The sequence below is a fragment of the Ochotona curzoniae genome, unplaced genomic scaffold (assembly GCF_017591425.1).
Source record: "Ochotona curzoniae isolate NIBS_2020 unplaced genomic scaffold, NIBS_Ocur_1.0 contig_3520, whole genome shotgun sequence".
In the NCBI taxonomy this organism is placed as follows: domain Eukaryota; kingdom Metazoa; phylum Chordata; class Mammalia; order Lagomorpha; family Ochotonidae; genus Ochotona; species Ochotona curzoniae.
Window position 1 is genome coordinate 12,557,938 of NW_024465894.1, and position 27,331 is coordinate 12,585,268.

At 48.7% G+C, this 27,331-nt stretch overlaps 2 protein-coding genes across 4 annotated transcripts in view; one reads left to right on the forward strand and one right to left on the reverse strand.

Moving 5' to 3' along the window:
- Nucleotides 1–16,267, forward strand: part of SAMHD1 (SAM and HD domain containing deoxynucleoside triphosphate triphosphohydrolase 1) — a 33,303-nt gene extending 17,036 nt beyond the window's left edge. The window contains exons 5-16 of one of the 2 annotated variants that reach the window (XM_040981505.1): nucleotides 359–474; nucleotides 3,804–3,874; nucleotides 5,243–5,398; nucleotides 6,074–6,174; nucleotides 6,296–6,404; nucleotides 7,259–7,350; nucleotides 8,299–8,414; nucleotides 9,264–9,403; nucleotides 10,028–10,123; nucleotides 11,197–11,301; nucleotides 11,774–11,911; nucleotides 14,444–16,267. In XM_040981505.1, coding sequence (XP_040837439.1) covers nucleotides 359–474; nucleotides 3,804–3,874; nucleotides 5,243–5,398; nucleotides 6,074–6,174; nucleotides 6,296–6,404; nucleotides 7,259–7,350; nucleotides 8,299–8,414; nucleotides 9,264–9,403; nucleotides 10,028–10,123; nucleotides 11,197–11,301; nucleotides 11,774–11,911; nucleotides 14,444–14,569 — 1,366 coding nt within the window. In that variant the 3' untranslated portion in view covers nucleotides 14,570–16,267. The remainder of the gene's footprint in view (nucleotides 1–358; nucleotides 475–3,803; nucleotides 3,875–5,242; nucleotides 5,399–6,073; nucleotides 6,175–6,295; nucleotides 6,405–7,258; nucleotides 7,351–8,298; nucleotides 8,415–9,263; nucleotides 9,404–10,027; nucleotides 10,124–11,196; nucleotides 11,302–11,773; nucleotides 11,912–14,443) is intronic. The other variant, XM_040981506.1, reaches the window with a different exon arrangement.
- An 819-nt stretch (nucleotides 16,268–17,086) lies between these two features.
- On the reverse strand, nucleotides 17,087–26,083 carry TLDC2 (TBC/LysM-associated domain containing 2). 2 transcript variants are annotated; one of them, XM_040981507.1, is made up of 6 exons: nucleotides 25,995–26,083; nucleotides 24,963–25,124; nucleotides 24,298–24,450; nucleotides 21,407–21,502; nucleotides 17,892–17,965; nucleotides 17,087–17,222 (listed from the first exon to the last, which is right to left on the reverse strand). In XM_040981507.1, exons 1-6 carry the CDS (start codon nucleotides 26,025–26,027, stop codon nucleotides 17,087–17,089), a joined length of 654 nt encoding a protein of 217 aa, XP_040837441.1. In that variant the 5' UTR covers nucleotides 26,028–26,083. The 2 variants fall into 2 exon arrangements, with proteins under 2 accessions (XP_040837441.1, XP_040837442.1); XM_040981508.1 differs by lacking the exon at nucleotides 21,407–21,502.
- Nucleotides 26,084–27,331: the final 1,248 nt, after the last annotated feature.

Sequence of the window (27,331 nt, forward strand, 5' to 3'; positions counted from 1 at the left end):
GAAAAGCCCGGGCTTGAATTGGCATCCATCTGGGATGCTGTTGTTGTAGGCAGTAGCTTAGTGTAGTATGCCGTGGCACAGCCCCCTGCTCCACTTCCCTGAAGATTTGGGACCCTGTACCCATGTGCGATACCTGGAAGAACCTCCAGGCTCCTGGTTTGGGGAGTGCATCATCGGACGGAGGATATTCCTCTCTATCTGTCCTCTTCTCTGTATATTTGACTTTCCAATAAAAATGAATAAATCTTTAAAAAAAAATGTTGGAAAATGTGCATTGAAGTTCTGCAGATGAGAAACATAACGTAACTCCTGAAGAGAAGAGTGACTTTTTGATTTTTTTGTTGATTTTTCATTACAGGGTAGGATATCTAGCGGGATGTCTAGTTCGTGCACTATTTGAAAAACAACCCGAACTGCACATAACGAAGCGAGATATGCTCTGTGTTCAGATTGCAGGGCTGTGCCATGATCTTGGTAAGCTGCATTAAGAGCCAAAGTTGCTATGTTATGACGTATGTTAACCCTCTGAGATTGGAAAATCAAACTAACAAATCTGGAAACTTTGTTCTATTCATTCACACATGCCTTTGCCTCTTCTAGGATGCCCTGTAAGCACCAAGCATTGCTAGTTTATTTTCTTGTCATCAGTTGATGGGATTCCCATGACAAACATTCTAGTGAAATCCATGTGGAACAGATATAGAGAGCTTCTTTTCTTATCCGAGACCGTGGGTCCCTTAAATCTAAAAACAACATGCTGGTCCTTTGATAAAAGAAGAGAAAAAAGAACTTCCTGAGTCTCTTTAATAATCAAGCACATTTTTAGCCCCCTTTCCTTTTAGTTTAGCCTTACTTGTTCAGTGATACTCAAATGTGGGCATGCCCCAAAGCCAGGGCAAGGAGATGTCCGTGTTATAGCCAGATGCATAAAGGGACAGTCTAACACTTTCCGTGGTCCTCTGGAAGTGTCAGAGGGGACAGTACCACTCCTGAGCTGGTAGTATTAATGAATTCATTCATTTATTTATTGACTTTGAAAGACAGAGTTACAGGTTATAATCAGATGGAGTGGGAGAGCCAGAGAGATATCTTCCATTCGTAGATTGACTTCTCCTAATGACTGCAACAACCAGGGCTAGACCATGCTCAAAGCAGGAGCTCCTCCATATGGGTGGCTGGGGCCCAGGTGCTTAGGCCATCTTCTCCTGCTTTCTCATGCGCATGAAAAGAGAGCTGAATTGGAGCCGTCAGGACATAAATCACTGTCCCTGCGGGATGCTGGCATTGCGGACAGCAAACTACCCTGCTGCACTACAGTGCCATCCCTGATTTTTCTTCTTCCTAAAAAATTTTTATTGTTAAGAGTTGTTTATTTGAAAGGAAGTTACAGAGAGAGAAATCTTTCCTTTGCTGGTTCAATCCCTAAATGGTTGCCACAGCCAAGGCTGGGCTGGGCTGAAGCCCGAACTGAAGCTATAAGCTTCCTCTGGGTCTTCCATGGGGGTAGAGGGGCCCCAGCACTACAGCTGTCCTCTACTGCTTTCCCAGGCACATGAGCAAGAAGCTTTATTGGAACTAGATCAGCCAGGGTTCCTAGAGGTGCTCACATGAATTGCTGGCATCTCGGGTAGCCGCTAAACCCACTGGGCCACAGTGCCAGCCCCCTAATTTCTTTTAAATTCCAGTATTTGAAAATCAGCGAGTCACAGCCCAGTAAAGAGAAGCGGATCGTCTATTTGTGGGCTCATTCTCCGAATGCAGAAAAGCCCAGACCTGGGCCGGGGCAAAGCCAGGAGCTAGAGAAAGCCTGGATCTCCCTAGGGTAGCAGAGACCCTATTCTTTTTTTATTATTATTATTATTATTGATTACATTGCATTATGTGACACAGTTTTATAGGCTCTGGGATTCCCCCCTTCCCTCCCCAAAACCCGTCCCCCCCAACCATGGTGGATTCTTGTTGCATTACTACAGTTCAAATTCAGCATCTTTCCTTGCAAGCATCTACAAAGCATAGAGTCAAGCATCTTATTGTCCAGATAAGTTCAACAGTTTCATGGGGAGACCGTCTCTGGTCTGAAGGTAGAGCCGACAGAGTATCATCCCAATCAATTAAAAACCCCAACATTACATCAGTAACAATTTATAACGTAATGGAATTAGTTGACATGGTATTGTGTAACCAGCATGTTAAAAGAGAGAGAAGAAAAAAAAAAAAGAGTGCGAGTTCTGAACCACATCCTATGACTTCTACATTGACATTACAATTATTAATTTATATACAACCGGGTTCTATATACTTTACAATGGCTATAGATTACTATTCAGCTGTCTCATGTCTATTTTAATTTTAGTATTTAGCAGTTCATAGCATTGAAGCATGATTTTGCAGAACCTGGCTGTGTTTTTCAGGTAGTCTAACTGTATAACTCTAACAAGACATATGTCAACAGTTTAGGTGAACAGTTTTAGGAGGGGTGTGTAGAAAAATCTTCAAAACCCTAGTGAGGCGTAACTAATCTTTGTGTCCCACCCAGTGAGTTATAAGTGCATCCCTGCTGACCGTTTCCTGTTTCTACACTTTCCTTGTTGATCTCTATCTATTCTAAGGTTTTTTGTTTGTTTGTTTGTTAGTTTGTTTTGGGGGGTTTCTGGAGCGATCCTGATGGTCATTACGAGAGAGGGTGGGGACCCAAAGCTGGCACCAGGCAAGAACCAGAGAAAGCTCCTCCCCCTAGTCCCGAAGGAAATTTACTGTTTTGTTTCTGCGGACTGCTCAGTGCTCCTGGTTGTTGTTTCGATGACCTAAGATCCTGCAAGGCAGGTATGGGCTTCTTCTATCCCATGTGGGAGATCCAAATGGAGGTGGGTGACCTCAGAGTTCTCGGCCTCCGAAGCAGAGACCCTATTCTTTAAGGCATCATCTGATGCTGCTCATGTGACCCTGTAGCAGAAGCTGGACTGGGGTAGAGTTAGAACTTGAACCCAGACACTCTAATATGGGGCAGTGATGTCTTGAGTGGTACCCCTCAGCCAGTATGCCAAATGCCTGCCCAGGATTTCTGGTATTTTGAGAGAGAATTGCTAGAAAGCTTAGAGTCTGAAGCTTGGCGGGAGTGGGCTTGGATATCCCAATTGTCCTGCCTGGGAACTCACCTCTTCAGAAATATTTTTTTAAAAAGATTTATTTATTTTTATTAGAAAGACGGGTATACAGAGAGGAGGAGAGACAGGGAGGAAGCAGCCCCAAGCAGCCGCAATGACTGGAGCTGAGCCAATCCGAAGCCAAGAGCCAGGAGCTTCTTCCAGGTCTCCCATGCAGGTGCAGGGTCCCAAAGCTTTGGGCCATCCAAGACTGCTTTCCCAGACCACAAGCAGGGAGCTGGATGGGAAGCAGGGCCGCCCGGAATTAGAACTGGCACCCATATGAAATCCTGGCACTTTCAAGGCGAGGACTTCAGCTGCTAGGTTACTGCGTTGGGCCCACCTGTTGCTTTTAGATATAGATTAAAGAAGTAAAATTTGAGTTGCATGTGGAGGGAAGAACCCCCACAGAATTCCCTTTAACTATATGAAACTCTTCTGTTACAGATTTACTTAAGCTCTGCCCTCTATGGAAAGATTACTTTGCTATTTGGTTCTTGTTCTCTTGTTTTTGAAAATAGGAAGAAAATAGGAAGGATTTTGTCTCTTTTAGTGATGTGTTTATTCATTTTTGTTGATATGCAACTTAAACTCTTAACTATTCAGTTTCTAGTAATTTTGAACAAAAGCTATTGTTGTAAGGCTGCTCTTGTTTTTAAGGTCATGGACCATTCTCCCATATGTTTGATGGAAGGTTTATTCCCCTGGCTCGCAAAGAGAAGAACTGGACGGTATGTATGCGTGTATTCAACACTCAATGAAAAGACCGTAGTCTGTCAGGTAGCCACATTCTGCTTGAGTTCATTGCTGTCTTATAATTTACGTTCCTGTCAGTTTTACAGTTGTAATCATGTGTGTGTGTGTGTACATACATATGTGCATATGTGTGTGGGAAGGATGTATGTTTTTATCAGATCCTCACAGTATAAAAGTAAGAAATTGTTATCACCCCTTTTTGAAAAAAAATTTTTGTTTAAGATTTTATTATTTATTTCTATTGCAAAGTCAGATACACAGAGAGGAAGATTTTTTGTCCATTGGTTCACTCCCCAGTTAGCCCTAATGGCTGGAGCTGAGCCGATCTGAAGCCACAGGAGCAGGGTCCCAAAGCATTATTATGAATTTGTAGATTATGCACACACGCAGAATTCATGTATTATGCACTTTTCCCCTGTGTCCAGCTTTATAATTGTGTTTTCTTGATTGCTTTTGAAAACTAGTAGTTTTACATTTTCTTTTTCTCTTTTGTAAAAGATCTTATTTACTTATTTATTTGTTTATTCAATTGAAAAATTAAATATACAGAGAGGAGGAGAAATAGGAAGATCTGTTCGATGATTCACACCTTAAGGGATTGCAACAGCCAGAGCTGAGCCAGATCTGAAGTCAGGAGCCCAGAGCTTCCGGCTCTCCCATGCAGGTGCAGGGTCCCAAGGCTTTGGGCCATTCTTTTTCTTTCTTTCTTTCTTTTTTTTTTTTTTTTTTTTTTAAGATTTACAGAGAGGAGGATCCTCTATCCGATGACCCACTCACTACTCAAGCGATTGCAACGACTGGAATGTCACAGAAGTGATTTGCTATTTAACATTGATTATAAATGAACAAAGAAAGACTGATGAGCAAATTATGGCCAATTAGAGATTTATCATGTTTGACCTGTAGAGCTCAGATCGATTATTACATTTCCTGGTCTGCTTGCACTTACCTAATTAACCACTAGAGGGCACTGTAAGATGTCCTATAACTTCATCTGTTTGCAGGGTGATGAAAACATAAAATTAAACTGTATGGTGATATTTATTAAAATGAGATTCTGCCTGGAAGGCATTGTAAAATTCTTCCAGGTACTTTAGCTTATTTTATAAAGATTACACTTTGAAATAATAATGAACATTGCTGGTGAAAAGTTGGTAGATAATACTGACAAATTTGAGATTGTTAAGAATATCTACAGCCTTAGAGTTGGAAACTGGATAATTAACATGCAGTAGAAAATAGAACCTAATCTCAGATTTACCAGGAATCAAGAATGATTCTGAGAATCTGCGCTCCTGATTGTCTAGGGTCTCTAACAGGCCATGTTGTGCTCATTTCCTTAGCATGAACAGGGCTCAATCGACATGTTCGAGCATCTGGTGAATTCTAATGGACTCAAAGCTGTCATGAAACACTATGGTCTTGTCCCTGAAGAAGATATCTGCTTTATCAAGGAACTCATTTTAGGGTTGCCAAAGTCCTCTCTTGAAGAGTCGTCGGTGAGTTGCACACAACTGTGGCGGGCCTGTTGTGAGAGCTCGTGTGGCTGTGACTGAGGGACTCAACAATCCAGTGCAAGTTAGATATGTCGACTGCTTCCTGCAAAGTCAGTGTTATTCTGCCTCTTAACTGAGTGCTTTAGGTGTTGCCCTCCAAATTTTAAGTCAACATATTTGCAGTAGTTAAATAGAAATCTGAAATAACTGTGATTGGAATTGTGATTAACTTTTTTTGAAAGATTTATTAAAGGCAGATTTACTGAGAGAAGGAGAGACAGGAAGAAAGATCTTCCATCTGCTGCTGCTTGATCCAAATGGCCACAAAGGCCAGCGCTGAGCTAATCCAAACCCAGGAGCCTCCTCCAGGTCACCCATGTTGGTTCAGGGTACCAAGGGTTCGGACAAGCCTCCACTGCTTCCCCAGGCCATGAGCAGCCAGGACGTGAACTGGCCCCCATACGGGATGCTGGTGCTTGGAGGTAGAGAATTAGCCTTTAGGTATATCACCCTGGGCTGTCCTATTTAGTGTTTCTTCTCATTGTGTTTGTTTAGGACTCAAGTAGAAGGAACGAGCTCTTGCTTGCAGCCAGCTGTTTCTTATTTGCAGGTTAATATCATTGCTCTCCTTGTGAATAGATTTGATACCTGTCCTGAAACTTTGGTTTTGTCTTCCAGTGGCCCTATAAAGGGCGTCCCAAAGAGAAAAGCTTTCTTTATGAGATCGTGGCGAATAAAAGAAATGGCATCGACGTAGACAAGTGGGATTACTTTGCCAGGTATGCACTGAGCACTTCATAAAAGTCCATTAAAACTCATAAGCAAATTTAGCGTTTGTTGTGTCAGGTGCAGTTCTTCCTGGAAAATGCCATCTCTCTCTCTCTGCTTTGGCATCTCTAGGGACTGCCATCATCTGGGGATCCAGAACAACTTTGATTACAAGCGCTATATTTTGTTTGCCCGTGTCTTAGAAGTAAAGAATAATAAGCAGATTTGTACTAGAAACAAGGTAAGTATGCCCAGGGAAGCAAGTGAGAGTGCAGTTCCTGGCCCGACACCTGCAGTGTTGATGATGGTGGGGTTGTATCTGGTATGCCACTATTTTGTGGGCCTTTAAAGCATGAACCCAGTTCCCAGAACTGCATGAGAAAATTTGGAAAATGAGTGGGGCAGAGGCAGAGACAGGATGGAGCTAGAGTCTTAGCCCTGAGGGTTCATTCCTGGAGCTTGTCTCCCTAATTCCTGTGTGAGTGTTCCAGTTAGCTAGAGGGCCCCTGCTAGAAGAGCATCCAGTCACTGGAAGAGAGGCATAGTAATATCATGTGAAATAGAGAGCACAAGAAGAGTGGCAGTTTGCTCAAGTTAATGGCAGTATTAAAGAAATGTTTGGGGTGGGCCCTTGGCACAGCTGCTAAGGAGACCACAACTCTTAGAGTGCCTTGGTTCAAGCTCCGGTCCCATTCTAACTCCCTGCTAACACAAACTGTGGGAGGGAGCAGGTGAGGGCCCAAGAACTTGGGTTTCTTCCTCCCATGCGGCAGACTCTTTGAGTAAGTTCCATGCTCCTAACTTGGACCTAGCTCAGCTCGAGCTGTCACAAACATCTGAGGACTGAGCCTGCCTATGGATGATTTCTGTCTCTATCTTCAAAGTTAATAAAAGTAAGTTTGTTAAAAAAAAAAAATGTAGTTAGAACACAAAAGTGACTTTAGATGACCAAGAGTGAGCCTGACGACCCTGCCTCCTTCTCTGCTTCATGAGCTCCAAGGTCTAGAGGAAATAGCTGTAACTCATGGCCTCTGCCCACTGTTCCTCCTTGGCCCGCTACTTCCTGCCCTCCATGAATTGCATGTTTTCCTGCAGGAGGTTGGAAATCTCTATGACATGTTCCACACTCGCAACTCTTTGCATCGCAGGGCTTATCAACACAAGGTTGGCAACATCATCGACACCATGTAAGACAATCGGGTTACTTCCTTATGACGTGCATAACGTCTCCCTCAAGTAGCAGTCAGACCTGGGTGGAGTTGATGGTCAGGAGAATTTAAATGCAGAAGTTAAAACAGTTACTTCAAACAGAATCTAGCATAAAGTAAACCTAGTTTGAGCAGGAGGAAGAAAGCAGAAAACAGGCTAGGGCGTGGCTGAGGGCAGGAGCATGGTTTCTGGGTACCACCTCCACACGGGATGTGGGGCGAGAAGAACTGCTGCTCTGAGACTTGTGACAGAAACAGTCTGGGGCTTGAGGTTATGGTCTGCCCTCATGCCATCAGATACTTAGAACTAGTGGCAAATAGTAAAACCAGCTGAAATGTCACCTCTTTTTCCTGATCTACTCAGAACCATATAGAAAACTACAACCAAATCTAGAGGTGTCTTGGGGACCGGTGAGGAGTCACCAAAAACAGGGCACAAGTAACATTGTTGTGGTGTCTCTGGAATAGCTCTAAGTCGCTTGATTATAATCCCTTCCTGTCCATTTTTATGTTTGGGTTGAAGAAGAGAGTTGGCTTCTTTTCTGGTTTTCACCCATCCATTATGAGCAAAGTCATCCAAATGGGTTTTCCCATTCGTCCAATTAGTTCAGAGATCTAGGTTGAAAACCTGGCACTGCTGCCTCTTAATTTGGTTAAATGAAAATCACTTGCAAAATCAGGGCCAATTATACCCACCTGATGGTTAGCTGGCATGATTAGACAGATCACATATTTGAAGTCCTGACAGGTTCCTGGTACCCAGGAAGCACCCAAGATCACAAATTGGCAGGCATATTTATGATTAAGAATGTGATGAAAAAGCAGGTGCCTTTGAAATGTCTCACCTCATAACTGCATTTCCTTAAGTAAGACCTAAAGTGAATATTGCCAGTGTCTAAGCCTGAATGTTTCCACAATAAACTTCAGGATCACAGATGCTCTCCTCAAAGCCGACCCTTACATAAAGATTCCAGGTGCTAATGGGAAGATGTACCGCATTTCCACAGCCATTGATGACATGGAGGCCTTCACCAAGCTCACAGGTGAGGGCTGCAGGGTGACGTTGACAGCTCCTCTCCAGTCACGGGTGACCCATGCCTGGCTTGCCAATGAACCACTTTCCAAACACACGAGTGTGCTTCGGTTTTGTCAGTAGTTATACATTTTGGGATTTGAGTTTCGTGTCTGCCTTGTACTAACAAGGTGACCCTGACAAACTATTTTTAAATCTTCTTTGCATCATCTGCCTCACCTGCCCACTCCTGTCCAACACTGGACTATAAGAAAACGTATCCTAGATATAAATTATTGATGATCCTTTAAAAATATATATAGATTTTATTTATTTGAAAAACAGGATTAGAGGAAGAAAGATTGACATCTTCAATCTGCAAGTTTACTACCTAAAGGCCTATAACAGCCAGGACTGAGCCACCCAGGGCTCCCCCATGAGTGGCGGGGGCCCAACCTCTGGAGCCACATTCCGCTGCCTTCTCATGTACATTAGCACAGACCTGGCTTGGAAACCTCCCAAGGGGTGCTGGCATTGCAGGTGGCAGCCCTAAGGCCATTTTATTCTAAACTTGAAGCACCTCGTAGAACAGCACACTTCTATGGACTTGTCACCCACCTTAGCAGTCACAGACTTCAGGGCAGTCTTGTCATGTCTCTGCCTTTCCCCATTTGTCCAGTGAACGACCCTGAAGTTGACCTAATTCAGCAGGGTTTCTCATGTCAGTTGATTTGCTTGTTTGAATTTCACATCTCTAAATCTGTAACATGCCTCCATCTATACAATGCTTCTTGGGACCGTTTCAGAAGTACAACAGGATATGTCTTTGAATCTTGTGGTGTTTTCGTTGACCTTAATTAGTATTTTATCCAATTGACAGATAACATCTTTCTGGAGATCTTATACTCTACTGATCCTAATTTGAGTGCAGCACGAGAGATTTTAAAAAATATTGAATACCGGAAACTGTACAAGTTTGTGGGAGAGACTCAGCCAAAGAACTCCAAGAATATTATGAAGGTACGTTGTCAAGCATCTATTCATTCCTGCAGGATCGCCACGCTCTGTGTCCTCCAAGAGGACAGCCCAAACCCCCGATTCTGCTGTCACTGGCCCCTGACTGCATTTCTGTAAGGCCTGCTTCACAGATGGGGACACTGGGCTGTGGGTGCAAGAAAAGAACTTGCTCATGGAAGCACCAGCAGCCAGGATTCTTCAAACCTTTGCCCTCTCATCCTGCCAGTGAGAGGAGGCCCCAAGATTTTTTCACAATGTAGGTACAGGAAAGTGAGCAACAGGGAGAGTGAGAGGGCTCTGCTACCGCCGCCCTCCCTCACAGCCTGCCCGGTTCTTGTGCAGAAGGTGTCTGCCTCCCATGACAGGTTTTCCTCTTTGCCAGAAAGCCCTAATGTGACTCACAGTGAGAGCCGTACTTGGTACTGGCTTATGAATAGGTTAATTCTACTTTTTTTTTTTTCCCAAAAATATGAAAAATTTGTGCAAGTAACTGTTGTTGAAAAACATGTTACTGGTAGGGACTGTATTTGTTAAGCATGACACTAGCCATTTTTCTAAGCCTGTGCATGGTCCAAACACTCAGGAACCAAGAAGCAGAGTCTAACATGGGTCTCTGGTCTTCTCCAGGAAGAATATGAGGAACTTCCCGAAGAGGTCGCCAACGCTAAGCCTATTAATGTACCTATCAAGGCTGAGATGAAGGCTGAGGATTTCGTCGTGGACGTAAGTGGTTAGGCCAGCAACTGGCTAAAAGAAATGGTTAAAAATAGCTGCTTGTTTAGTAGGAAGACTTGCAGAAGTGTGGAAAAAAAGAAGGGAGTCAACCTGTTGCCTCAACAGAGAACCAATATTACTAAGCACTTTTAGAATGTTCTTTGAGGGCTGGCATACTACAGCAGTGTAAGTTGCTACTTGTGACAGCATCCATGTCAGGGTGCCAGTTTGAGGCTTGGCCATGCTACTTCTAATCTGGTTTCCTGTTAATGCTCCTGAGAATGCAGAAGAAGATGACCTAAGTGCTTAGGTCCCTGCCTCCAACGTGGGTGTGAGTCTCAGAATTCTTGGCTCTTGATTTTAGCCTAGCTGAGACCGTGCTGTCACAGCCATTTGAGCAGTAAACCAGGAGAAGGAAGATCACTCTTTCTGTCTGTTGCACTGCCTTTCCTTAAATAAAAAATAAACCCTTAATAATAATAATAATAAAAGATTTTTTTGTGATATTTTACCATTTTTTTTTTATTTTCATGAATATTTCTAATGTGACTGTGGTCATGGGATAGATAAAGCCTGTTTGGATTTAAAATCTTTTTTGATCATAAGTCATAGCCACAGGTCCAGCATGGTACCCTCAGTAAAATCCCCTTCCCAAGAAAACATTCCTGGTCATTCCCTGGCACCCCCGGCCAGCGTAGGTCTATTTTGCTTTACTTCAGTAGCTTTTATAATAGATTTGTTTATCTGCTTTTCTTCTGTTGTTTGTTTGACCTCGGTATTGGTCATGTGGTCTACAGGGCGTGGGACTGGATCAGAAATGTTGTCTTTCTAGTGTCTACCAGGATTTGTCCCATAACGAGTATAGACTTTATATCCTGTTTATGCAAACATGCAAACCCACTTCATGTTCCCCCATATTCGTCCATCAACCCCCTGTGGGTGGTCCTGCCTGGGTGTGTTTATTCACCAGTGCCCTTCTGAATCCCAGAGAGGGTGCCATTTCTCACACATGCCCTACTATCCTCGTGTCAGCTTTCAAGGTCACTGGGTGATTGCTGTTTCATTACCTGTCTATTCAACAGGTGATCAACATAGATTATGGGATGCAAGAGAACAATCCAATTGATCACGTTAACTTCTACTGTAAGAGCAACCCCAACCATCCAATCACTATTGACAAATGTCAGGTAACTTACTTGTTGAATAGCTATGCTTTTGTGGCCTTCAATAAGTCTGTGGTGACTCTGCCTTTTAGGAGCCAGAAAAGCCCTAAGGAGCGTGGGCAGCGAAGGGGGAGGCATATCTTACTGTGAAGGAGCATCTGTGGATCAGATCTTCTCACTTAGGCCAGTTTTTCCTGTTTGCTCAACTCAGCAACAGTACAGCTGTCTCTTGAGAGAAGGGGAGACTGCAGGGTTGAAGTCCTGGGGATTAAACGTGCACTTATTTCATATAGGAGAGTTTTTTTATTCTTTAGGATTTTTATCCTTAAGATCTTTATTAACAGATGGGATGTCAAATTTTCTTGGAATTGTCATTGGGCTAAAACAGGGGGACAATATGGTGCCTTTACCATCCCATCCCGTAAGTCAGGGGGCCAGCTGAGATCTCCACTGTGGGGGTTCATGGTCACAGTGAAATGCTCTCTCCTTCAAAAAGGTCTCACAGTTTCTGCCAGAAAGCTTCGCTGAGCAGCTCATCCGAGTATACTGCAAGAAAGACGACAAGGAGAGCCTGTATGCAGCTCACCAGCACTTTGTTCAGTGGTGTGTGAACCGGGACTTCGTCAAGCCGCAGGTGCGTGGCTTCCCATCCAAAGACTGCACCAAGTTTTCACTTAAGTAAAAAAAAAAAAAAAAAAAAGGATCCCTTCTACCCACTGAAGAAATTTTCAATTAAATTCCAGCCATGTAGTCATGATGTTCCAGCTCGTTCTCCTTCCTTTCAGGGTCTGCTCTAATTGTATCAGCTCGGAGTGGGGCTCTGCTTGCCATCGTTGTCCTGACCAGGAACGGGCAAGTGGCAGAGAGCAGCACAGTATCCCCCTCAGCTGTCTCTTTCCTCCTGCCCATTACCTAAGGCCTGAGTCCCAGCACTCACACATGCATGGAAGGTTACCAAAATATGATGCGGAGTGAAGTAAGGCTATGTACAACTGATTACAAGCTGTGTTTTGTTTTGTTGAAAGTTTGTTTTATTTCAAAGGCAGAGTTGACAGGGGGAGAGAGAAAGAGATCTTCTATCCACCAATTCATTCCCCAAATGGCCAGAATGTGCTGTGTTTAGGCAGGAGCCAGTCGCTTTACCTGGGTCTCCCACATGGGTGCAGGGAAATAAGACCTAGGCCATTTAGTGCTGCTTTCCCAGGCGCATAAACAAGGAGCTTAATTGGAAGTGGAACAGCTGGGATTTGAACTAGCACAACAGCATATCCCAATGCACCCTAACAGTGGTCTCCAGTGATAAGTTCTTAAACTTGTTTTCCAAACCTAGTAGTCCCAAACTTTTTGGCATGTCAGTGAGCCATTTACATTTTCCTGATTGAGGCTACAGAGGCAGAGTTGCCAAGGTCTGGGTGCCAGCCACACAGAGACTGCTGTCCCTATTGCCCTACATTGACGTGGCCCACCAACTTGTGCTGTTCTACCACCATGCTACAGCTTTGCCCTGTGTGTCAGATGTTGAAGGGAACATCGTGTTGCCAGAAGCACGAGGCAGGAACCTTTGTGTAGGATTCAGAGTCTGGGCTACATTTGGATGGGGATCAAGGACAGATGCACACCATTGGCCCGGGAGTGGCACAAGCAAAGCAAGAAACTGCAATGACTTAAGCGTGTCTGGTGGCCCATGAGGAGACCTCTAACAGTGTAGAAGATTCTTACCATGGAGTGGTAACAGGTGCACTCCGCTGTGGAGAACCTTGTGGATTTTCCTGAAGGGCAGTGGAGGAAGGAATTCTTAGAAACGCCAAGATGCTGCTGCTGTGACGATGGTAGAGAAAGACCCACAGGAGTAGGAAATGTGTCCATCCTAGAAGCCATGACATCTCTGGGCACTCTACTTTGTAGGTAGGTTGCGGTTTGGAAGCAGGGAGACAAGAGGCTATGCAGGCTCAGCCATGTGCTGACAAGGTCCAACCAGCTATGCTAAAAGTTTTGCCAGGCCCTGTTGTGGGGACCAGGATGGAACAACACCTGACATGTGGCTACTTGGTCCTATGTATCTGCCTGTAGCTAAGGAGGGCAAACCCACAAGCCCACCACAAGGGTGCAGCAGCAGTACCTGGCAAGTATGTTGCGGCAGGATAGACACAGAGTCCAAGCAAAGTGAAAGCCAGGATGGCTGCCGGAAAGACCACACTAGGTCAGGCCTAGCGTGCATCAGGATGAGGCAGAGCCAAATGCTCACATATGTAGCACCATGAGATGGCAGTGGAACCTGCCATCACCTGCCTCTGGGAACAGGGATCAAACCAGGAGTCATGACCTCCTGCAGAAGTGGGAAGTGCTTAAGGACCACCAACCGTGGCCAAGGCTCTGAACTCTGCCTTTCTCTTACCCCAAGTCTCCCATCAGAACCTTCCACTGCCCAAACTTCCCTGGAAGGCAGTAGACACAGGAGCTAGGGTAGGTGGTGTTAGTGAGTAGGTTCTAAAGAATGGGTCTGAAAGTAGAGAGAAAAGTGGGGTACAGGGGTCCCAAGATGCTGCCTCAGACAGTGCTCTCTTAGTGTGATGAAGGCTCCAAAAGAGATTGCTGCTTCTTATGATAGAGGGACCCCAAGTTCCAGGACAGCTTAGGATTGAGTCAAGTGTTCAAGAACCTTGCTGCTTATAGTCTCTGTGTTTAGATCAACGTGGCATTCCTTTCAGGGCTCTCCTGCATTTTGAGGGGAAAGAAGCTTATTTAGTCAGAACCTGTGCTGATGAGGCCAGAGTTCCCAGTTTACAGATAAAAATTCAAGTTCAGTAGGTATATACTCCCACCACAGTACCCCCACCCCCACACACATTCCTCCTTTCTTTCTTTCTTTTTTTCCCCTAGTCTGGTAGACCTGGGCCATTTCTTGCAGAAGGGAGCAGGGCCCGAGGGCAGTCCCTCCTTGTAAACTAACAGGGGAGGGCTCCAGCCCCACTGAGGTCTGTGAAAGGCAGTAGTGTACTGCCTCCAGTGTCCCTGAAAAGAAAAAGGGTCCCCAGCTTGTTGTCCTTGCTCAGGGGCCTCAGGCATAGGGGCCTGCCTCCAGGAGCAGTGTCTCAGATCTGAGGAGTTTGTGCCGAGATGAAAGGCTGAGAGCCACCTTCCCTCCTTGCTTGTGTCTTCTGGCCAGGATGGTGACATCATCGCACCACTCATCACCCCGCAGAAAAAGGAGTGGAACTACAAGAATTCTACAAGTCCCAGCACTCGCCCCCAGGGAGCCAGGATGCAGCTCTTCAGTGACAACATGGAGTGAGTGCCTGTGGCATCCGTCCTCACACAGACCCTTTGGGAGAATTCTGTCCAGGCCCCATGAATGTAGCTAACTGTTACTGCTTTTTATTTGCTGTTGTCAACATGCGCACAAACTCAGCCAAGAGATTTTTAAAGAAGCCAGGAGGGTCACGGCCAGTCTTGCTGTGCATCCCATGAGAAGCATTAGCTTGAGCATTTTTTAAATGTTAATGAAAACCTTTCTCCTTCTGCAGTCTATTTTCTTAGGACAGCTCTTTATCCACCTTGAACTCTTAAGGACAGATGATTGTTTTTAATTTAGAAATGAGACAAGGCTCCTCATTGAAATCAAAAGTTGGAAATTGGGATTGTCATGGACACACACGGGGTTAAAATCAGAACCTAAAGTCACAGCTGCCACGTTTGCAGGTAGCCATCCATGGGCAATCTAAACTCAGGAGAGAGAGGACCCTCTTCTTTGAGCTTCTGAAGGCTGCCCAGTTGAATTGAGCAGTAGAAGTCAAGGGCCAGGCCTAGGGGAGCTAGTGAGAGGATCCAGGGCTCTGGCCTCCTGCTGTGTAAAGCATAGAACACCACCTGGGATTCCCCGGGTAGAGGAGCCCCTGAAACGAGACTGCTCGTTGAATCAGTCCCAGCTGGCTTCCATCAGGACTGGCCTCAGCCCTTCCCGTCCTCCCGATGGCAGCCTCATCCTGAGCTGGGCAGAGGTTGTGTCACATGCCGTCCTCTGGCCTGCTCACAGCTGGCACTCCATTTTTTACTGACTTAGTATATTTTGCAGATTTTAGCTCAAGGGCTAGACTGCCTGTGCTGAGCCTCGTGATTCCTCAGGAGGTTCCAGCTCCCCTCTTTCCCAGACTGAGTGGGCACACTGTGTCTAAGCAGTGTCCCTGTGCCCAGCACCCCTAGCAGGCCTCATGGTAGGCACCCCTGAGCTTTGGGTTCTGGGCTCTGGGCTCCAGGTCTGTAGTTAAAAACCCAGACTCCCTCACCCCAGCCCAGCAGCCTCCCTTCCTGGGGGCAGAGCGGGGCACAGTGCCCTGCACCCTAGTGGGCTGTTCAGAAAGGGTCATGGGTGAATGCCATGGTACAATGTTGGTTTCGGTGAATGGAAAAAGCAAATGTGCACTTTTTTTTCTTTCGTCACACGCACAGTTTACATGAACTTTTGGGAGACCCCCCCCCTCTCCCTTAGAACCAGAGTGTCCCGTGCACACTCAGTCGTGGAGGATCAAGGGAACTGTAGTTCAGGAGCAGAGAAGCCCCCCTGCTCATCCACTCCCTCACCTACCATCCCCGACGCACTGTGGGGTGGCTGCGGGAGCGGGTCACCAAGGTGCTTTAGGATTCGGGGCAGAGCCCAGCGATGGGGCTCGGCTTCCTCGGGCCAAGCAAACCTGATGTCAAGAATGTGATCTTCCTGCCAATCCTTCCGTCTGCCACCCTGCCCGTCCAACCCTTGTAGTTGACTCTGAATGTTGCTGTCCTAATACTGGATCATTGTACTATCCCGAATCTGTTTGGTTGGTGTCTTTTGTTACTTTTGTTTGTTTGTTTTAATCTCTGCTGTTTGTATACAAATAGAGATTTGAACAATTTGTTGTTTGGAGTTGCAGAACACTGTCACCTTCAGAATGTAAATAGAAGGGCAAGTTGTGACGGGGCCACCCCTGGCTGCAGTAAAGCCTTCTGAATGTGACCCTTCCCATGTGTGCTCCTCACCCTCCCCCGCCTGGTCTGTGCCTGGACATCGCTTTGCGTGGGACCTGAGCTGTGAGCGGGATTGGCCTGGGCAAGCCCGTGTTTGGTGTCCTCACTCAGCAGTGGCTGAGTCAACCCCGGAAGAACCCCAGTCTTCTGCTGTGACAGACGCTTCTGGCAAGGGATGTGACTGGCTCCCCTGCGTTTCAGAACTCCTGTTGTGCACACAGCAGCTCACCCTCTTTATTCATTTATTTATTTTTAAAAAGCTATATTTATTTGTTTGAAAAGCAGAGCAACAGAGAGATGACCTCTTCCACTCACTGGTTCACTCCCTGTTTTCCTGCCAGAGCCAGGAGCCATCCGAGTCTCCTGGTACTTGAGCTATCTGTCATCCGCTCCCTCCCAGGTATGTCAGCAGGGAGCTGGATGAGAAGTGTGGAATAGCCAGGACTCAAACCGGGCCCTCCTAGCTTAGGTTCCCATCTACACAGGTTTCCATCCAAGTAGGCATGTTGCTCACTGGGTGCTTTCACATCCTCCTCATACAATGACACAGATGCCTATGTGTGTACGTGTGCAGCCTTGGAGCAACATAGGGAAGATGCTGGTGGTTCAGCTGCTGCATGAGTGCATGTCTGCCGGTAATCTACAACAGGCACTTGCATATTGTAGGCCCTCTTCCAGGACAGCTGTGCCGAGGGCCTCTGTGGTGCTCCGAGTGTCTCCCAGTCCCTCGAGGTCCCCAGCCATGGTCCACACTAGCTGTGCTTGGGACAGCAGAATGGGGCTGCTCCCTTGGCGGCTGGCACAAGCCTCAGCTTGGCACCCAGGCCTCCAGCTCCATGATGCAGAACTGCTCGTGCCGGGCCAGCACCTCGTTGTTGAAGGTTGCGCAGGGCTGACTCCCACCACGGTACAAATCTCCATCCAGCCACAGCCCAAACTGGCCACTAAAGAGAAGAGGACACTTGCATTGAGGCTCACTCCCTAGCATGGAGGCCCGTGGGACCCACCTGGGCCACCAGCCCCTGGCCACACGCCCTGACAGCAGCTAGCAGCCCAGTGTGGCCCATGGCTTGTGTTTTCCTTTAAACCGAGTTTTCCTGAATTGCAGAGGTTGAGGGTAGGGGTGCAGCCATCATCACCATTCTGTTTAGGGGGCCCAGAACAGCTTTCTCCTGGTGAGGCCTCACCATAGGCATGAATTTCATAGGTGCACCCCAAGCCACTTCAACGGGAGACCTCCTGAATGCCCTCTGCTGGAGGCAGGGGACGAGTGTCCACACACCTGTGTATGTCCATCTGTTTTAGGTGGAGCTACACCACAGGAGGCTTTCTGGGCAAGCGGGCAGGGGAATTTGCTTGGTATCAGTCAAGCAGTAGGCCTGGGTTAGAGGTCACACCAGGGGTCAGCTGCCCCACCTCCTGTCCACACACACACAGGCCAGATGCCTGCTGCAATGGATAAGAAGCCGCAATCTACTTAGGCTGAGTGGCCAAGCTGTTACGCACTGTACCCTCTGGTGGGTGGGGGCAGTGATAGGCATATGGGAGGCACAGCCTGACACGGAGCAGCTTTCCACCTTGTCTGGGGAAGCCCATGGCCCTGAGACACACACCTGCCGCTGCCCACCATCAACGAGTCCAAGTCTCCCTTCACGAAGAAAGAGTTGCGTCCTGTCCAGTTGAAGACCTGGGGAGTGGAAAGGCCAAGATGACCCAGCAGTTCAGCTTCAAAGCACAAGGTGGCAGTGCTGGCCATGAAACCACAACCCAGTCCCAGCCCAGCTGCCAGAGTGCTCAGGGCTGCTGAGGTTCCTCTTTACAGAGGCCTCAGAGTTCACGGCCTCGTACCCTGGTGGCTAAATTCCTACAATCCAGATGCTCTGGAAGCCCCTTGGTTGTAGGAGTTGAAACAAACCTGTAAGGCTCCCTGCTTCCAGCACTGTGGAGAAAGGAGCTGGCAAGGCCAGGTCAGGAGCTGGGACTCATCTTGTGAGCTCTCCTCATATGGCTCCCTGGCTGCCCAGCAGTGAACCCTGCATACCCTGACCATGGCCACTTCAGCCTGTCCCAGCCCTGCTCACCCCTTGCCGGGTCTCTTCCAATGAAGTCTCCTGCTCCAGCCCACGTCCACCCTGCTGTCTGATCCGCTCAGCATCTCCGCCAAGCTCCTTCCTCTCCCAGAGCCCCGTCTCCACCAGTTCTCCCAAGGCACCCACTTGCCATCTTCCAGCACAAACGTCCTTTCAAACTTTCTGCGGTCACCCTAGTGAAGGCAGCCTTTCCTGCCACATCCTGCTTTGATGTTTCATGTTTGTCATATTTGAAAGGCAGACACACAGCTTCCATCTTCTGCTTCACTCTGCCAGAGGCCCACAGTGGCCAGGGCCAGGCTAGCCTGAAGCCAGGAGCCAGGAACTGAAGCCAGGTCTCCCCTGTGGGGGGCTGTATGTGCATTACTGGGGACAGCTGGCCTGACCCTGGACATGAATATCCGTGGCGTTGCTCTTGAGCACCAGCTGCATTCCTGAGGTCACAGTCTAGATATTTGCTGGATGAAGAAATCACTTGTATCAAATCAAGCAACAAGACTTTAAAAGGGCCCGGCGTGGTGGCACAAGTGGTTAAGGTCCTCGCCTTGCACGCCCGGGATCCCATATGGGCGCCGATTCTTAATCCCGGCAGCCCCGCTTCCTTTCCAGCTCCCTGCCTGTGGCCCAGGAAAGCAGTCGAGGACAGCCCAAAGCTTTGGGACCCTGCACCCGCGTGGGAGACCCGGAAGAGGCTCCTGGCTTTGGATCAGCATAGTGTCAGCCGTTGCGCTCACTTGGGGAGTGAATCATTGGACGGAAGATCTTCCTCTCTGTCTCTCCCCTCTGTATATCCGCCTTTCCAATAAAAAACATAATAAAAATAAATCTTTAAAAAAAAAAAAGACTTTAAAAGAGCCATGAGTCAAACGTACAAGAGGCCTTCCAGCAGTTCATGATCTTAGGCAAAAATACTGGAGTTCCAAGTGTTTGCATTCAAATAAATGAATCCCATTTTTCCACGATTTTTTTATGTGCCATCATAATGATTGCCTATGATTTGTTGCCAACAAAAAAAAAAATCAAGAAAATGAAAATGAACTAAGCACAAAACTAAGGCAGAGCCTTTGCTCACAAGGACTGAGCTGATGTTAACCACTTGAAAGCAAAGCCGGTCAGCTCCTCTCGGCCTCCTTCGTGGCCATGGCCTTCAGGCTTGACAGAGAGAGATGATTGTGGTTCCTGAGGATGAGACCAGGCTAGGCTCATGATGCCACTTGGAATATTGGCTAGGCAAGTGCCAGAGGCCGAGACAGGTGTGGACCACTTCCTGAACCTGGGGCCACCATGAGGACAGGCTGGGACGCTACCACTCCCATGTTACAGACACTAGGTGCAACAGTGACCACTACAGAAAAGAATCTCCACCTTGCAGCACTCGTGCTGTAATGGAAGGAGACTGATAAATACCTGTGTGACAGTGACAGGTGGAAAGGACAAGCAGTGCTCACTTTCATTCAGTAGTCAGGGAGGGTCCTCCCTGAGATAGTGATGTCAGAACCGAGTCCTGGGACCAGTGCTGTGATGGTGAATTAAGCTGCAGCCTGGAACACCGGCATCCCATATGGATGTTAGTTCAAGTCAAGCCCTGGCTTGTCCACTTCCAATCCAGCTCCCTGCTAATGCATCTGGGAAAGCAGAGGAGGGTCCAAGCACCCCCATGGTAGACTTATAAGAAACTTCAGCCTGGCTGCTGCAGCCATTTGGGGAGTAAACCAGCAAATGGAAGATTCAAGATTTTCTCTTTCTCTCTCTCTCTGCCTTGAAGAGATGCAGCATGAGGGAGTTGGAGCAGTGTGCGTGAAGGCCCTGAGGTGGGAGCAGGCTGCACAGGCAAGAGCCAGTGTAGTGGGAGCTGAGTGAAGGACAAGCAGGGTGGGAAGAGCAAGTGCTGGAGGCCAGAAGGTGTTGGGCATGGTGCACACTTGCCTTTCTACTAAGTGAGGGAGGAAGCTAAGGAGCAGGGTGCCCTGGCCCGAGAGGACCCTCCAGCATCCTTTCTCCAGCCACCACAAGGGAGGCAGGGAGACCCCACCCCTGCATTGTAAGCTTCTCCCCATTCCTGCGAAGGCTGGGGAAGGCCCCTGGCAGATGGTGGCATGGCCGGGTGGGAGAAATTAGACGGAGAAATTAGACCTCCAAAAGTGAGCCACGGTGCTCAGATTAGTTCCTTACCCACCGGGCAAAGCGTGAACCTCTCCTGCTTGAGAGCACCATACCTGCACTGCCACACATGTGGCTCTGGATCCCTGCATGCTCTCTCCTGTCTCCCAGGGCTGTGCCTTTGCACACACTCCAGAAAGACTGCCAATACCTGCATCCCTGCCGCCTCTTGTCCTCGCTCAACAGCTTATCCTAGGGGAAGTCATCCTGGATCTCACCACTCTGTGTGACCAGCTCGCCAGGAAAGGAGAGTGAAGCATCAGCTGGATCTCCCACATAGGTGGTGGGGCCCAACCGTTAGGATCTAGGTGCATTGACAGGGAGCTGGATCAGAAGCAGAGTAGCCAGGACTCAAACTGATGCCCATTTGGGATTCTGGCATTCCACACAGTGGTTCAGCAGGTTAAGTGGCCACCTGGGACCCCTGCATCCTGTGTTAGAGTTCAGGTTCTATCGGCTCTCAGCCTTTTGGCTAAGATCAAGTGCAGAGTGCTGTTTTCAATCCTGGCTGCTCCAACTTCAATCCAGCTAGCTGTGTAGTCACGTGCCAAAGTGGTAGATGATGCTTCTAGTGCTTGGGTTCCTACCACCCACAAGGGAGAGCTGGATGGAGTTCCAGACTCCCGGCTTCAGCCTGGCCCCTGTAGCCATTTGGAAAGTGAATCAGCAGATGCAAGCTCTCTGTCTCTCTCAGTGTACTTTTCAAATCTTTCTTTTAAAAATATGAGCAGGCCCCAGGGTTCCTTTGCTCACCACCAGCAGAGTTCCAGGGAGACATGACACAGCCCAGCAAGCATGAGGCTCATAGCTGCTGCCCTCCCCTCACCCCCAAGCTTGGTCCTCCCAGACCCTCCCCCCAGGGTGGAGCCAGAGGTTACCTTCAGCTGGGGGCAGAAGGAGAAGAGGAAGGTCTCGCCCGTCCCATAGAAGCCCTTGCTGAGCCGGATGGCCGAGGAGGAGAAGGCGCCAAACATCTGAAAAGCAGAACTTGCCGTCTGCAGCTGAACATATCCCCATCTCCCCCACCCTCTGGGTGGAAGATGGAACTCGTTCCGGGGGTGCCTGCCATGAGCGCACAGCACCCTGCAGAAGGGCTGGGCTGGCCTCGTCTATCAGCTCATACTTAAGTATCTCGTACAAACAGCCCTTCCAGAAAAATCACAGGCTGTTCGTGGGCAAAAAGAAAATGCAGGAGGCTGCAGGTCCTCCCTTCATCTCCCGACAGAATGCCTTAGAGTCCATTTCCTGCCTGTGTACACACTTTTGTTTTTAAGTTTGTATTTATATGAGAGGCAGGCAGAGCCGGAGAGCTTCTATCCAGCAACCCTGAATGAAACGGAACCAAGAATGCGATCTACATCTCCCAGGTGGTAGCAGGGCCCGGGGACTTGAGCCAGCCCCACTGCCTCCCAGGGTCAGCCTTGCGAGGAAACGAGGTTGGGGAATGGATCTGAGACCTAAATCCAAGTATAAGGTGTCTTAACTTCTAGTTTTTTTTTTCCTTTTCTTAAAAATGTATTTATTTTTATTGGAAAGACAAATATACAGAGAGAAGGAGAGACAAGAAAATCCTCCAGATGATTCACTCCCCAAGCAGCTCCAACAGTTAAAGCTGAGCTGATACAAAGCCAGGAGCTTCTTCTGGGTCTCCAACATAGGCACAGAGTCCCAAGACTTTGGGCCATCCTTGTCTGCTTTCCCAGGCCACAAGCAGGGAGCTGGATGGGAAGCGGGGCTGCCAGGATTAGAACTGCCACCCATGTGGGATCCTGGTGCATTCAAGGCAAGGACTTCATCCACTAGGCTATGGCACCAGGCCCTTTAATTTCAGTTTTACTGTATTTTTAAATGTATTCTATTTATTTGAAGAGAGCCCAACTACTGATTTACTCCCCAGTTGCCTACAATACCCAGGACTAGGCCAGGCTGAAGGTAGTAACTCAGGGACCCTTGTCCTGCAGCCGTCATGGCCTCGTCCCAAGTGCCTGCCTCTTAGCAGAAGCTGGAATTAAGAACAAGCCAGGCCTTGAAACCAAGGCTTCTGATGTGGTTCCAGTTGTTCCTGGCTGCATCTCAGGTATATGATATCTGCCTCTTAGTCACTGTGTATGTGTGTTTAGATTTATTTTATTTTTATTGGAAAGGCAGATTTACAGAAAGATCTTCCATCCACTGGTTCACTGCCTAAATGGGCACAACGGCTGGAGCTGAGCCGATCCAAAGCCAGGAGCCAGAAGCTTCCTCCAAGGCCCATCCTCTACCTCCTTTCCAGGTCACAAGCAGGGAGCTGGAGGGGAAGTGGAGCATCTGGAATGTAAACCAGCACTCATATGGAAATGCTGGTACTTGTGGGTGAAGGATTAGCCAGTTGAAGCTGTCCACCTTCACCCAGCCCTCGCAAATGCCTTTAGAGTCTGCTTCCTCTCCTGCCTCGTGTGTCTCTGAGTCATGATAAAACCAGCTTGCAGATACTATGACCATGCAGCCCTGAACAGTTCAACCCCAAAGGCCCAAACTTGTTCTTAATATCACCATAATACCACCATTGCATCGAAGCAATGCACAGCTCTTCTGCAAGTTTATCTCGTGGCAAGTTCCTGTTCCATTTTTTCTGTCTTCTAAATGCCTTTCATATGCTTCTTTAAAGAAAAAAAAAAAGAAGATGGGCCTGGTGCCATAGCCTAGTGGCTAAAGCACTCACCTTGCAAGCGCTGGGATCCCATATGGGTGCTGGTTCATGTCCTGGCAGCCCCACTTTCCCTCCATCTCTGCTTGTGACCTGGGAAAGCAGTCGAGGATGCCCCAAAGCCTTGGGACCCTGCACCTGAGTGGGAGACCCAGAAGATGCTCCTGGCTCCGTGTTCCTGGCTTTGGATCAGTGTAGCTCTGGTCATTGCAGTCACTTGGGGAATGAATCAGCAGACAGAAGATCTTCCTCTCTATCTCTCCTCCTCTGTATACCTGACTTTCCAGTAAAAATAAATAAATCTTTAAAAAAAAAAAAAAGATTAAAAAAAACCCACAACAACCTAGGGGCCAGCACTGTGGCACTGCAGGCTGTTATCACCTACCATGCCAGCCTTCCCTGTCAGAGCACTGATTCCAATCTACTCTGACCTGACTAGTGCACCTGGGAAAGCATTAGGAGGTGGTCCAAGTGCTTGGGCTCCTGCCATGCATGTGGGAGACCCAGATGGAGTTCCAGGCTCTTGGCTTCAGACTGGCCCAGCCCTGGCAGGTGTAGTCATTTGGAGAGTGAACCAGCTGATGCAAGATACAAGATCCATCTCTTCTCTTCTTTTGCTCTGTTACTCCATTATGTCCCTCTCAAAAAAAAAAAAAAAAAAAAAAAAAGGAAAAATCCCTAACCCCAGCAGCTCCGCGTCAGATTTGCTGCCTGCGCAGCATTACTCTATGTAGGGTCACCATCGTTTCCTTTCCATTTCCCACTTGTGGAAAGATTGCAGCCCCATGTTCTTCTTGGTTGCGAAGGTGCAATTTTGCGTTTCTGGGCTGTGTGCTGGATAACAGGCTCTTCCCCATAGGATATTAATTCCAAGTGGGTCAGGCTGTTTGAATATCGGCCTGGCCCCCTATCCAGCTGGGAGCAGTGAAATGCTTCAGCCTCTTGAGCTGGGTCTATGAATGGTTGGGGATGGACTCTGCATGGGATGTAGGTCTTAGTTCCCTCCTGGGCATCTAACCCAGGTGGCTCAGCCCAGCACCTCTGCCCTTCGTCCTAGAGGCAACAGCCCTCTGCCTGGCTTACCTGCCCATCCTGGTCGCGCAGCACCAGCAGCGCCGGCCCGCCATGGCCCTCCATCTGCCGGTACAGCCTCCGCAGGCTGAAGCCATCCCGTGCGGTACAGAAAACTAGGCTCCAGGGGCATCCCCTGACCCGTGGGGGCAGGTGGAGGCTGAGCTGAGGGCGGAAGGCATGAGGTTAAACAACTGGAACAGGGTGAGCAGTCAGGTGTCGCAGCGATGTCCACACCCATCAACAGAGCCCTCAGAGGTAGGGGTTCCTACACTCATTTCACAGGTAAGGAAAACTGAGATTCGGGGAAGCAAAACAGATGAATGAATCCAAAGCCCATGTGGGGAGTCATTAGCAGAGTGGGGACTAGAACTCAGCTCAGGTCTCTGCCAGGACCTTTCCCTTGGCCTCTGTCCCAGCTTCAGCTCCAGGAACTTGTCCTGTTTCAGAATCAGCTTCTTCCTTTGTATTCCTCCCTCCTCTCTCCTCCCTCCCGCCCCCCCAGCCCAGGGAAAATGGCAGCACTCATGCTCTGCATTCATATTCTACAAAGCAAAAGGGAAGCCCAGAGAGAAGCAGACAGGGTGGACCTGGCCCCAGGGCCCCAGGGCCCGACTGGCATGAACAAGGAAGTGGATCCACCAGGCTGCAAACCCGGGACCGTGTGGTGCCCGAACCTGCCTGATCTCTGAGGCCCCCAGCACCTGGCTGGCCTCTGTCAGCTGGGGCTCCTGGGGCTCCTCAGTGGCTGGGGCTGGGGCTGGGGCTGCCACCGCCTCCTCCTCTTCCTCTTCCTCAGCATCCTCCTCTGCAGACAGGGCATCTTCCACACTGCTGGGCTGTGAGGACACCAAGAGGGGCTCGCTGCGTCAGGGCAGAGGCAGGTCCAGTGACCCCGGCAGAGGAGCCTCTGGGCCCTGCCCCTGCCCCTCCTCCCCAGCATAGCCCAGGGGAGACTGGCAGAGGTGCCCGGGATGGGACAACACCCTACCTACAGCCTGTGTTCTCCCTGTCCCCTGCCAGGTGAGAATTGAAATTCCCCCAGTACCCTTCTGTGCTGTTAGGATGGCACAGGGGGCAGGGGTGGTTGGAGAGGGGTTTGCCAGGGAGCACACTGAAGCCAGGGAATGGGGTAGTGGTGGAAGGGAGGAACAGCAGGTGGTGGCTGTCCAGCGCCAGGTGTGTGTGTGCACACGCATGTGCGCACGTGCAGGAAATAATGACAACAACAACAAAGAAGGATTTCCTGCCCATGTAGTGATATGTGTGGTCAAGTGGGTTTTTGTCTGTAAGCTGTGTAGATTGGTCAGGGTGGAAGAGCTGTTCAGTGGAGTGTGAGTTGAAGTCACTTAAATCGGTATGTCTCAATGTGCATGGTACGCCAGTGTGCTCAGACACCCACCCATTCCATTGAGCTTCCCTAATGCAGTATGTAAGAGTGTGTATGTGTGTGTGTGTGTGCGCGTGCAGGCCTATGCACCTACATACCAGGACTCCCAGGGTCCAGCCTTTGGAGAAGGAAGTAGGGGCAGAGTTAGTGACCTACCTTCCCACCCAGGTCACAGGACCATGAGCCTGCCCCAAGTTTATAGCCAGTCCCTCAGCCACCGCATCCACCCCTGCCTGGGTCCTACCTGCCAGCCACCTGGCCTCCCATGCCCATCCCACCCCCACCCTCTGCCATAACCCTAGCAGAACACAACCCTTACCAGCCGAGAGTAGCGCCAGCGGCCACCTTTCATGCTCCTATCCTGGCCCGGCAGCCAGCAGTGAGAGAGTGCTCAGCCCAGCTCTGGAGGAAGCAAGCACTGAAAAGGATGAGAGGAGCAGGGATGAGAGTCCAGGGATGAGAGGAGCAGGTGTGGGGTGCTCCCTGCCAATGCCACACCCACACTCACCCAGCTGCCCTTTGCTCTCCGCCTGCTGTTAATGCCCAGGCCACTGGGTAAGTGCATAAATGGCTTGCTCGATGACCACATCTGATGCCCGTGCTAGCACACCATGGATTTTAGCTTCAACTTCCACTCACCTCCTGCCCGTTCTGGCCACCTGGCCTGGCCATTGTGGTCCTTTGGGCAGAGGCTGAAGGCCCAGCCTACAAGCTCCTGGTCCTTATGGGACCTTGGATCAGGCTATCTGCCTCCCAGGGCCTGTTTCCCCACATGAAACATGTCAGGCTGGATCATCTCAGAAATGTCTTTGGACTGACTGGCCTCAGTTCTGGTCCCTGTGGCCCTGTGGTCCCATAACCTCTTCCAGAAGCTTGCACCAAACGTGCTGAGATCCAAATGCCCTGTTTCCTTAAAAATATATGTTTTTTGAGCAACAGAACAAGTCCCATCAACTGGTTCATCTCCCAAAGGGGTCAATACCAGGAGTCTGGGTTTCCCATGTGGGTGGGTGGCAGGGATCCAAGTTCTTAAGCCATCACTGCTGCCTCCCAGGGTGTGAATTACCAAGGGAGCTGCATTGGAAGTGGAGCCTGAGCAGGCATCACACCCAGGGCATTTGCCCTGACCCAAACACCTGCCCTTAATGAACGTCTTCTAAGTTCAGGGACTCCAAGGGAGAATGAGAATATAAAAACATGCATAATTCCGTGTTTCAGAAATAACCTTTCCCCATCTGAGATCTCATTTCATGTAGACCACAGATCACAGCCCAGATGGCTTTATAAAATGCCTCCCCAAGTAACAACAGATACAAATATTCTGTGACTTTGGCTAGCTCTGCGTGGTCACCTTGGAGGATGTGGGAGGGGCATGACTGGCTCTCCCTTCTATTAGACAGTCACTTCCTTCCTGCCGCCAGTGATCCTGAGTGAGCCTGCAGTGAACTTTGCTCACCTGTCATCTTGTCCTTTATAGTGCTTTTCAGCTGGCTGCAAGGTCAAAGAACATGTGCATGGCTCTTGACACAGTCCCAAGGAGCCTTCCCAGTGCTTTATAAAAGGAAAACTTGGGTAGTGATATAACAAACTTGTCCTCCAACTATTGTGCTGGGATCCCAAATGGGTGCTGATTCTAGTCCTGGCTGCTCCACTTCC